The 12,915-nt window shown below is 43.4% G+C and overlaps 1 protein-coding gene across 5 annotated transcripts in view; it reads right to left on the reverse strand.

Moving 5' to 3' along the window:
* The window catches only part of N4BP2 (NEDD4 binding protein 2), a 68,945-nt gene that overhangs the window by 10,379 nt on the left and 45,651 nt on the right, over positions 1–12,915 (reverse strand). For 4 of the 5 annotated variants that reach the window (XM_040418956.1, XM_040418953.1, XM_040418954.1 and 1 more), the window contains 3 exons: positions 6,907–6,952; positions 2,136–2,317; positions 1,884–1,996 (listed from right to left, as the gene is read on the reverse strand). In XM_040418956.1, coding sequence (XP_040274890.1) covers positions 1,884–1,996; positions 2,136–2,317; positions 6,907–6,952 — 341 coding nt within the window. Of the gene's footprint in view, positions 1–1,883; positions 1,997–2,135; positions 2,318–6,906; positions 6,953–12,915 lie in introns of those variants that run through there. The other variant, XR_005776393.1, reaches the window with a different exon arrangement.

Raw genomic sequence — 12,915 nt, forward strand, 5'->3', positions numbered from 1 at the left:
AAACCTCACCTTAAAGGGAACCTGTAACCAGTTTTATGGTGTCCTAACTAAGGGCAACATAAATAAGTGATTGACTGGGTCAATTAAAGAAAGTGACCCAGCATTGTGCTAAGAGAATCAATCTGCCAACATCTTGTATTGAAAAGCTCCAGCTGATAATGATGAGTCATGAATATTCATGAGCTCCTGACTCTCCCCGCCTACCTGCTGCTGAATGACAGTTTGTTTCCATAGGAATCAGCAGCAGGTGGGCAGGGGAGTGGCTATAGCTCTGAATTAAATATACGCTGGACTCACTGACATCACGCTGGACTCAAATCAGCTCATTAGCATGCGGCATCTTTGTGTGTATATTATGAGGTAACCATCTGTCACACCAGTAAATGAATACATCTAAGGTACTTTTTAATAGTTAATGATTGTATATAATTAGTTAGATTATAATCAAATATCCACATGACAGGTTCCCTTTAAGGGTTTATTCACACGTCCGTAGTGTATTGCGGATCTGCAAATTGCGAATCCACAGTACACCCGGCCAGCACCCCCATAGAACTGCCTATTCTTGTCCGCAATTGCAGACAAGAATAGGACATGTTCTATTTTTTTCCGGAGCCGCGGCCCGGAAGTTTGGGACCGCGCTCCGGAAATGCGAGTGCGGACAGCATACTGTGTGCTGTCCGCATCCATTCCTGCCCCATAGAGAATGAATGGGTCCGCACCCGTTCCGGATAATTGCGCATTCTATGAAACGTGTGAACGGACCCTAAAGGGCATCAGTCAGCAGACTTGTACCTATGACACTGACTGACCTGTTACATGTGCACTTGGCAGCTGAAGGCATCTGCGTTGGTCCAATGTTCATATGTGCCGCATTGCTGAGAAAAAGGATGTTTTAATATATGCAAATGAGCCTCTAGGAGCAACAGGGGAGGTGTCATTACACCTAGAGGCTAAGCTACATGCGCCCCCTGCACTTTGGATTTACATTCAAAGAAGTTAGGGCTAGATGACATCACATTTACACCGCCTGGCCCTGTCAATCAAAGTGCAGAGGGCACAGCAGTTGCAGAGAGAGCTAAGCCTCTAGGAGTAAGAGCAATGCCCCCGTTGCTCCTAGAGGCTTGTTTGCATATATTAAAACTTCATTTTTCTCAGCATGTGGGAACATATGAACATGGGACCAACACAGATGCCTTCAGCCGCCAAGCTCACATGCAAAAGGTCAGCCAGTTTCATAGGTACAAATCTGCTGAGAGATGCCCTTTAAGGGGATTGTCCCATCTCGCCATTACAATGGCAAGTTGGGACTAAGCACCGGCTCTAAGTGCCTGGGTTTACAGAAACACCAGAGCAGGAAGGCCATTGTAGTGAATGGGAACTATGCAAACAGTGTGACAGAATAAGCTGCACTGCTTCTGTAACTCTGGGTCTACGCGAACAAACAAAACAAAATATACGCTAAGGTGGATTTAGACGAGAAGATAATCGTTATGTTTCGAAAGCAAGCGATGAAAGATAGGACGAGAATCGTGGCATTTAAATGTTTCTAACGACTGAGCGATTGGACCAAAAACACTTGTTCAACATCTGAAATCGCTGATGCAAACAAGTATAATCATAGTTTGTCGTTAATGAATTGGGTTATGTAAATGTGCATCGTGGACATTCTGGACGATAGAGAGCCCTGTGTAGGCAGGCGTATTAACGATTATACAATAAATAAATACTACATTTTACACAATAATCCTTCAATTTAAGTGCTAGTTGTCTGCTGGAACGTTCGGTCGGTAGTCGTTTAAACGATTATCTGCTCGTCTAAATCCACCTTTAGTCTATTGTTTTATATAACTGCAAATAAATAGAGTATAGATCTTTCTTACTCGTTTTCCTTGAAGATATCAAGTAGTAGCTGCTGCTCGACATAAGGAAACAATTCCAACAGCTGCTTCTCCTTCAGTTTCACAGCACAGTTTTTACTTGATGAAGACTTCTTCTACAGTACAAAAGATGCACTTAATTGGACAGACCGCACTGAAATGCTCATTTTCTGCTATGAATATATCTGACATGTGGGGGGTGTTATCTTTTTTTCATGTAGCCTAAATGTTTGTTTTACTGCAGTTTCTCCATACCGAGTCTTCGTGGGCCTGTAATGCCATTTCTTCTGCAATGATCTGCCGCAATGACACCTTTTTTACTCTTGTGTTCCACTGATCCATGAATGGGAACAGATCTGTATCTCTCTGTGACACACCAGACTCTGGTTTTTGGGAAACATTATCCAGGAGGTCAACTGGGTCATCTGGTAAGCTGTCTGCAGGAAAGAAAAAAAAAAAAGTTTTAAATGTCAAACTTTGATAATTCATTGATACTATTATGTATTTAAGAGGACCAGCAGCTCTCCTAGATAGGAGTAAAAAATACCAGCATTTTTCTTAGAATTCAGAGTTATGCAATTTCTCCGTTATCCCTACTAGAAATGTATCATTACACCGATAACGGTGTTACCGTTCTCCTTGTCAATGGGATTGGTTGCTACATAATCTGACACTGTCCACTCAGTGATGACAGTACTGGACTGTAGAGACACATCCTATTAATGTAACACCAAGTTGTAAATTGATTCATACATTTTCAGGATGAGTAAGAGGAATGGCAGAACAAATGTTCTCCAGCACTGTCATTACATGATGAAGACATGTAATTACTAAATTAGACATATTGCTGACAGATCATGCTTTAAAGTGCTTTTCCTAAAACACTATTCATGTTAAAATGGTTACCAAGTATTATAAAAGAATGACTGCCACACCTCTCCATGTGTTGTATCTGGAGCACCGGGCTCACTGATAAATCAGGTTACAGCTGCTGCCCATAGAAGTTTATGGAGGAAGGGAGGAGGGAGCAGGAAACTAGCTGTTATGTCTCCCATACACAGCACACAGAGAGAAGAGGAGAGCCTGCTTTCCTTTCTTTCTCACATACACCACGAAGCAGCAACAGCATCGGGGACATTATACAGTAGTACTAAGCAGTACTGATGTGAATCCAGCACTGGAGTGAGACAGTAAAGCACTTACTAGAAGAAGCAACAGCATCTCTGTGCCTCCCTCCTTGTCAGGAGGCAGGGGATGAATGACAGGAGCCCGATAAGTGGAAATAGAGGCATTTTTCTACAAGATCTATTATACAGTTTTGTATTTCCAATCATACTACAGATTTATGGAAACCTGTTTAGAATCGGAGGTACAATTTAAGTAAATGGGGCTGGGTGACAATACCACAAACAGCAGCAGCTTTGTTTTCTAGACCTGTAAAACCTCATTAAGAGTCTTTGGACAAACAGCAAAACTGCTAATAAAAATCTCATCTTGCCTTTCTTTCCAAGAGGTAAAGCCTGAGCCTGGCAGCGATACTGAATTATATTGAAATGCACCCACAACAGCAGATTTCTTCATGTAGGTTTTTAGTTTATATTTGTAGTCAAAGATGGAGTTGGACATTGAAACTGTAGCTGTATAAACAAAATGTTAGGACATTTTTAATCCATAACTATTGTAAAGTTGCTTACTTTTTCAACACTGGAGTGCTTAAGATGTGGAGCAGCTGCATTAAAGCGGTTGCCCCACCATTACGACTTATCCATTACCCAAAGGATAGGTGACAAGTGTTTACCCGCTGGGACCTCCATCGATTAAGAGAATGAGGGTCCCATGCCCTTTTTAACCCCTTAAGGACCGGGCCATTTTTCACCTTAAGGACCAGACTGATTTTTATGTGGTGATAACTTTAAAACGCTCTTACTTATCCAGGCCATTCTGAGAATGTTTTCTCATCACATACATGACAGTGGTAAATTTGAATCAAAATATTTCATTTTTATTTATAAAAAAAATACCAAATTTACTCAAAATTTTGAAAAATTCACAACTTTCCAAATTTCAATTTCTCTGCTTTTAAAACAGTTATTATATAATAGTTATTACTTTACATTTCCCATATGTCTACTTCATGTTTGGATCATTTTGTGAATGCCATTTTATTTTTTGGGAATGTTAGAAGGCTTATAAAGTTTAGAAGCAAATCTTTAAATTTTTCAGAAAATTGCCAAAACCCACTTTTTAAAGAACAGTTCAGGTCGGAAGTCACTTTGTGAGGCTTACATGATAGAAACCACCCATAAATGACCCCATTTTAGAAACTACACCCATCAAGGTATTCAAAACTGATTTTACAAACTTTGTTAACCCTTTAGGTGTTCCACAAGAATTAATATAATATTTATTGCCCCGATTCTGTAGTTTACAGAAACACCCCATATGTGGTCGTAAACTGCTGTATGGCCACACGGCAGGGCGCAGAAGGAAAGGAATGCCAAATGGTTTTTGGAAGGCAGATTTTGATGGACTGGCTTTTTGACACCATGTCCCATTTGAAGCCCCCCTGATGCACCCCTAGAGTAGAAACTCCAAAAAAAGTGACCCCATTTTAGAAACTACACCCCTCAAGGTATTCAAAACTGATTTTACTAACTTTGTTAACCTTTTAGGTGTTCCACAAGAATTAATTAAAAATGGATATGGAATTTCAGAATTTCACTTTTTTTGGGCAGATTTTCCATTTTAATCATTTTTTTCTACTAACAAAGCCAGGATTTTGTAGTTTACAGAAACACCCCATATGTGGTGGTAAACTGCTGTACGGGCACACGGCACGGCGCAGAAGGAAAGGAACGCCATATGGTTTTTGAAGGGCAGATTTCACTGGGATAATTTTAACTTGCCATGTCACATCTGATGCACTCTTAGAGTAGAAACTACAAAAAGATAACCCCATTTTGGAAACTACGGGATAAGGTGGCAGTTTAATTGGTACTATTTTAGGGTACAGATTATTTTTGGTTGCTCTATATTACACTTTTTGTGAGGCAAGGTAACAAAAAAAAATAGCTGTTTTGGCACTGTTTTTATGTTTTGTTATTTACAACGTTTATCTGACAGGTTAGATCATGAGCTATTTTTATAGAGCAGGTTGTTACGGACACGACAATACCAAATAGGACTACTTTCTTTGCTTGGTTGTATCAGTTTTACATAATAAAGCATTTAAAAAAAAAAATGATTTCTTTGTGTATCCATATTCTGAAAGCCATAGGTTTTTTTACTTTTTGGGTGACTGTCTTATGTAGGGGCTCATTCTTTTCAGTATAAGATGATGGTTTAAAGGTATGGAGAAAAGAGAGATAGGCGGCACTGCCAGACGTCACATTTGAATTAACACCCGGTCTTCAACTACCTGTCTTATACACGTCTAGGTGGTGCACAGCTTTGACAGCGAACTTGCAAACATGAGGAGAGAAATAGAAGAGCAGCACTCCCCGGCGTGGTTCAAATCCTTTATTCATACAAAAGAGATAAAATCTTCGGGCAGGAGCATAAGGTGCGATACAGCTGGAGTGAGCGGCGACGGCCATTTCGCGCTAAATTGCGATTCGTCAGACGAGTCGAAGCGCAAGTTAGCGCGAAACGGCCGTCGCCGCTCACTCCAGCTGTATCGCACCGTATGCTCCTGCCCGAAGATTCTATCTATTTTGTATGAATAAAGGATTTGAACCACGCCGGTGAGTGCTGCTCTTCTATTTCTCTCCTCATGTTTGCATGAGATGATGGTTTGATTGGTACAATTTTGGGGTGCATATGACTTTTTGACATTATTATTATTTTTTTTTTTACGGTGTTCACCTGAGGGGTTAAATCATGTGACATTTGTTAGAGAAGGTTGCTACGGATGCGGCGATACTTAATATGTATACTTTTTTTTATTTATTTAAGTTTTATACACTAATATCATTTTTGAAACAAAAAAAAATATTATATTATGTTTTAGTGTCACCATAGTCTGAGCCCCATAGTTTTTTTTTTTGGGCGATTCTCTTAGGTAGGGTATCATTTTTGCGGGATGAGATGACGGTTTGATTGGTACAATTTTGGGGACTTTTTGATCGCTTGCTATTAGACTTTTGGTGATGCAAGGTGACAAAAAAATAAATGGCTTTTTTGACACCGTTTTTACGGTGTTCACCTGAGGGGTTAGGTCATGTAGTATTTTCATAGAGCAGGTTGTTAGGGAAGCGGGTATGTGCGTTTTTTTTTTTCTATTTTTTATTATAAAATCAGGGGAAAGGGGCGTTTTTTTCATATTTTTTTTTTACTTGAAACTTACATCTGTATTGTAATGCATTGCCTGTTAGTGTATTACACTGAATCTTACAATAACAGGTTGCCTAGGAGACCGAGCCTGGGGCTGGATCTCCTCGGCACCCATAGAAGGCAGGTCCCAATGCCGTGCAAGGCATCGGGCTGCCTTCTGACACATCGAGTCCCCGCCACAGCAGCACGGGGACTCGATGCACTCACTCACCCGCCGGAAACAACTTCTATGTTGCGGTCAGCACGAACCGGGGCATAGAAGAGGTTAATCCGCCGCCATCGCGATACAACAGGGGCCCGGCTACCAGGGACTGCCGGATCCCTGCAGTGATCAGATGCGCACCTCTCCGGTGCCGCGCAATCAGCCTGCCGTGCATGTACGGCGGAATGCATTCTGGCAATGCATCCCCCGCCGTACATGCACGGCGTTTTGCGTTAAGGGGTTAAATAGAGCAATACCATTACTCCATTCACTCTCTATGGAGCTGACCATGATAGCTAAGTGATGTATTCAGTTCTCACTGTCAGTCCTATAGAGGATGCAACACAGTGCTCATGTGACCATCACTCCGCTCCACTCAAAAGGGAGATGGGACCCTCAGTGTTTTAACGCTTATCACTTTTTCTGTGGAGAGGTGATAAGTTGTAATAGCGGAATAACACCTATAAATTACTAACAGAAAAATATACATGCCTTGGAAAATGAGCTGATAAGATAAAGCTTCTTGTCTTTGTCTCTCCTGAAGAATGAAAAAATACAGTTACAATAAAATTAAAATAACATCCCCTTTTCTGCATGTTGTTCCAAATGAGTGAACTAGTAAAGCTGCTGAAACAATATATTACATAGCTAACCAGAACCATGCTCCATGGCCCAGGTCTGAACCGAATAGCAGTCTACTTCTTGGGGTTCTGAGCAGGATTACGTTTTAGCCCTCAACTGCAGACAATTCAATCTGGCACACTTAATGCTGGGGCTTCAGGAGAACAGATATTGTGCCACTGGGTGAAATACAGGTTATACCTCTCTTATGCTGCCACCAAGTTGTCACCTCTCAAGGTATACTCTTCAATGGGGTAGGGTGTCCCGTGGACCTCGCGCCCTCCCTGGGGTAGGGTGTCCCGTGGACCTTGCGCCCTCCCTGGGGTAGGGTGTCCCGTGGACCTCGCGCCCTCCCTGGGGTAGGGTGTCCCGTGGACCTCGCGCCCTCCCTGGGGTAGGGTGTCCCGTGGACCTCGCGCCCTCCCTGGGGTAGGGTGTCCCGTGGACCTCGCGCCCTCCCTGGGGTAGGGTGTCCCGTGGACCTCGCGCCCTCCCTGGGGTAGGGTGTCCCGTGGACCTCGCGCCCTCCCTGGGGTAGGGTGTCCCGTGGACCTCGCGCCCTCCCTGGGGTAGGGTGTCCCGTGGACCTCGCGCCCTCCCTGGGGTAGGGTGTCCCGTGGACCTCGCGCCCTCCCTGGGGTAGGGTGTCCCGTGGACCTCGCGCCCTCACTGGGGTAGGGTGTCCCGTGGACCTCGCGCCCTCACTGGGGTAGGGTGTCCCGTGGTCCTCACGCCCTCAGTGGGCAGTTAATGGACTTCACATGCTCAATGGGCAGTTCTATGGATCTCCCACACTCCCTGCAGGGTTCCATGGCCCTGCACACTCACTGGGGATTCCCTGAACCTCGCACTCACTGGGGGTCCCTTGGAAAGCTCATCCTTAAGGTCCAAAATTTGCCAGTCAATTAACCACCTCAGCCCCCAGTGCTTAAACACCCTGAAAGACCAGGCCACTTTTTACACTTCTGACCTACACTACTTTCACCGTTTATTGCTCGGTCATGCAACTTACCACCCAAATGAATTTTACCTCCTTTTCTTCTCACTAATAGAGCTTTCATTTGGTGGTATTTCATTGCTGCTGACATTTTTACTTTTTTTGTTATTAATCGAAATTTAACGATTTTTTTGCAAAAAAATGACATTTTTCACTTTCAGTTGTAAAATTTTGCAAAAAAAACGACATCCATATAGAAATTTTGCTCTAAATTTATAGTTCTACATGTCTTTGATAAAAAAAAAATGTTTGGGTAGAAAAAAAATGGTTTGGGTAAAAGTTATAGCGTTTACAAACTATGGTACAAAAATGTGAATTTCCGCTTTTTGCAGCAGCTCTGACTTTCTGAGCACCTGTCATGTTTCCTGAGGTTCTACAATGCCCAGACAGTACAAACACCCCACAAATGACCCCATTTCTGAAAGTACACACCCTAAGGTATTCGCTGATGGGCATAGTGAGTTCATAGAACTTTTTATTTTTTGTCACAAGTTAGCGGAAAATTATGATTTTTTTTTTTTTTTTTTTTTTTCTTACAAAGTCTCATATTCCACTAACTTGTGACAAAAAATAAAAAGTTCTATGAACTCACTATGCCCATCAGCGAATACCTTGGGGTCTCTTCTTTCCAAAATGGGGTCACTTGTGGGGTAGTTATACTGCCCTGGCATTCTAGGGGCCCAAATGTGTGGTAAGGAGTTTGAAATCAAATTCTGTAAAAAATGACAAGTGAAATCCGAAAGGTGCTCTTTGGAATATGGGCCCCTTTGCCCACCTAGGCTGCAAAAAAGTGTCACACATCTGGTATCCCCGTACTCAGGAGAAGTTGAGGAATGTGTTTTGGGGTGTCTTTTTACATATACCCATGCTGGGTGAGATAAATATCTTGGTCAAATGACAACTTTGTATAAAAAAATGGGAAAAGTTGTCTTTTGCCAAGATATTTCTCTCACCCAGCATGGGTATATATAAAATGACACCCCAAAACACATTCCCCACCTTCTCCTGAGTACGGAGATACCAGATGTGTGACACTTTTTTGCAGCCTAGGTGGGCAAAGGGGCCCATATTCCAAAGAGCACCTTTCGGATTTCACTTGTCATTTTTTACTGAATTTGATTTCAAACTCCTTACCACACATTTGGGCCCCTAGAATGCCAGGGCAGTATAACTACCCCACAAGTGACCCCATTTTGGAAAGAAGACACCCCAAGGTATTCCGTGAGGGGCATGGCGAGTTCCTAGAATTTTTTATTTTTTGTCACAAGTTAGTGGAAAATGATGATTTTTTTTTTTTTTTTTTTTTTCATACAAAGTCTCATATTCCACTAACTTGTGACAAAAAATAAAAACTTCCATGAACTCACTATGCCCATCAGCGAATACCTTGGGGTCTCTTCTTTCCAAAATGGGGTCACTTGTGGGGTAGTTATACTGCCCTGGCATTCTAGGGGCCCAAATGTGTGGTAAGGAGTTTGAAATCAAATTCTGTAAAAATTGACCTGTGAAATCCGAAAGGTGCTCTTTGGCATATGGGCCCCTTTGCCCACCTAGGCTGCAAAAAAGTGTCACACATCTGGTATCTCTGTATTCAGGAGAAGTTGAGGAATGTGTTTTGGGGTGTCTTTTTACATATACCCATGCTGGGTGAGATAAATATCTTGGTCAAATGCCAACTTTGTATAAAAAAATGGGAAAAGTTGTCGTTTGCCAAGATATTTCTCTCACCCAGCATGGGTATATATAAAATGACACCCCAAAACACATTCCCCACCTTCTCCTGAGTACGGAGATACCAGATGTGTGACACTTTTTTGCAGCCTAGGTGGGCAAAGGGGCCCATATTCCAAAGAGCACCTTTCGGATTTCACTTGTCATTTTTTACAGAATTTGATTTCAAACTCCTTACCACACATTTGGGCCCCTAGAATGCCAGGGCAGTATAACTACCCCACAAGTGACCCCATTTTGGAAAGAAGAGACCCCAAGGTATTCGCTGATGGGCATAGTGAGTTCATGGAAGTTTTTATTTTTTGTCACAAGTTAGTGGAATATGAGACTTTGTATAAAAAAAAAAAAAAAAAAAAAAAAATCAGCATTTTCCACTAACTTGTGACAAAAAATAAAAAATTCTAGGAACTCGCCATGCCCCTCACGGAATACCTTGGGGTGTCTTCTTTCCAAAATGGGGTCACTTGTGTGGTAGTTATACTGCCCTGGCATTTTCCAGGGGCCCTAATGTGTGTTAGGTAGGTAAATGACCTGTGAAATCCTAAAGGTGCTCTTTGGAATATGGGCCCCTTTGCCCACCTAGGCTGCAAAAAAGTGTCACACATGTGGTATCGCCGTATTCAGGAGAAGTTGGGGAATGTGTTTTGGGGTGTCATTTTACATATACCCTTGCTGGGTGAGAGAAATATCTTGGCAAAAGACAACTTTTCCCATTTTTTTATACAAAGTTGGCATTTGACCAAGATATTTCTCTCACCCAGCATGGGTATTTGTAAAATGACACCCCAAAACACATTCCCCAACTTCTCCTGAGTACGGCGATACCACATGTGTGACACTTTTTTGCAGCCTAGATGCGCAAAGGGGCCCACATTCATTTTATGAGGGCATTTTTAGACATTTGGATACCAGACTTCTTCTCACGCTTTGGGGCCCCTAGAATGCCAGGGCAATATAAATACCCCACATGTGACCCCATTTTGGAAAGAAGACACCCCAAGGTATTCAATGAGGGGCATGGCGAGTTCATAGAAATTTTTTTTTTTTGGCACAAGTTAGCGGAAATTGATATTTTTTATTTTTTTCTCACAAAGTCTCCCGTTCCGCTAACTTGGGACAAAAATTTCAATCTTTCATGGACTCAATATGCCCCTCACGGAATACCTGGGGGTGTCTTCTTTCCGAAATGGGGTCACATGTGGCGTATTTATACTGCCCTGGCATTCTAGGGGCCCTAAAGCGTGAGAAGAAGTCTGGAATATACATGTCTAAAAAATTTTACGCATTTGGATTCCGTGAGGGGTATGGTGAGTTCATGTGAGATTTTATTTTTTGACACAAGTTAGTGGAATATGAGACTTTGTAAGAAAAATAAATAAAAATTCCGCTAACTTGGGCCAAAAAAATGTCTGAATGGAGCCTTACAGAGGGGTGATCAATGACAGGGGGGTGATCAATGACAGGGGGGTGATCAATGACAGGGGGGGGGTGATCAATGACAGGGGGGTGATCAGGGAGTCTATATGGGGTGATAACCACAGTCATTGATCATGCCCGTGTAAGGCTTCATTCAGACGTCCGTATGCGTTTTGCGGATCCGATCCATCTATCAGTGCATCCGTAAAAATCATGCGGACATCTGAATGGAGCTTTACAGGGGGGTAATCAATGACAGGGGGGTGATCAGGGAGTCTATATGGGGTGATCACCACAGTCATTGATCATGCCCCTGTAAGGCTTCATTCAGACGTCCGGATGCGTTTTGCGGATCCGATCCATCTATCAGTGGATCCGTAAAAATCATGCGGACGTCTGAATGGAGCTTTACAGGGGGGTGATCAATGACAGGGGTGTAATCAATGACAGGGGGGTGATCAGGGAGTCTATATGGGGTGATCACCACAGTCATTGATCACGCCCCTGTAAGGCTTCATTCAGACGTCCGGATGCGTTTTGCGGATCCGATCCATCTATCAGTGCATCCGTAAAAATCATGCGGACATCTGAATGGAGCTTTACAGGGGGGTAATCAATGACAGGGGGGTGATCAGGGAGTCTATATGGGGTGATCACCACAGTCATTGATCATGCCCCTGTAAGGCTTCATTCAGACGTCCGGATGCGTTTTGCGGATCCGATCCATCTATCAGTGGATCCGTAAAAATCATGCGGACGTCTGAATGGAGCTTTACAGGGGGGTGATCAATGACAGGGGTGTAATCAATGACAGGGGGGTGATCAGGGAGTCTATATGGGGTGATCACCACAGTCATTGATCACGCCCCTGTAAGGCTTCATTCAGACGTTCGGATGCGTTTTGCGGATCCGATCCATCTATCAGTGCATCCGTAAAAATCATGCGGACATCTGAATGGAGCTTTACAGGGGGGTAATCAATGACAGGGGGGTGATCAGGGAGTCTATATGGGGTGATCACCACAGTCATTGATCACGCCCCTGTAAGGCTTCATTCAGACGTCCGGATGCGTTTTGCGGATCCGATCCATCTATCAGTGCATCCGTAAAAATCATGCGGACATCTGAATGGAGCTTTACAGGGGGGTAATCAATGACAGGGGGGTGATCAGGGAGTCTATATGGGGTGATCACCACAGTCATTGATCACGCCCCTGTAAGGCTTCATTCAGACGTCCGGATGCGTTTTGCGGATCCGATCCATCTATCAGTGCATCCGTAAAAATCATGCGGACATCTGAATGGAGCTTTACAGGGGGGGAATCAATGACAGGGGGGTAATCAATGACAGGGGGGTGATCAGGGAGTCTATATGGGGTGATCACCACAGTCATTGATCACGCCCCTGTAAGGCTTCATTCAGACGCCCGTATGCGTTTTGCGGATCCGATCCATCCATCAGTGGATCCGTAAAAATCATGCGGACGTCTGAATGGAGCTTTACAGGGGGTTGATCAATGACAGGGGTGTAATCAATGACAGGGGGGTGATCAGGGAGTCTATATGGGGTGATCAGGGGCTAATAAGGGGTTAATAAGTGACGGGGGGGGGGTGTAGTGTAGTGTAGTGGTGCTTGGTGGGACTTTACTGAGCTACCTGTGTCCTCTGGTGGTCGATCCAAACAAAGGGGACCACCAGAGGACCAGGTAGCAGGTATATTAGACGCTGTTATCAAA

This window comes from Bufo bufo, chromosome 2 (assembly GCF_905171765.1).
Source record: "Bufo bufo chromosome 2, aBufBuf1.1, whole genome shotgun sequence".
Taxonomy (NCBI): domain Eukaryota; kingdom Metazoa; phylum Chordata; class Amphibia; order Anura; family Bufonidae; genus Bufo; species Bufo bufo.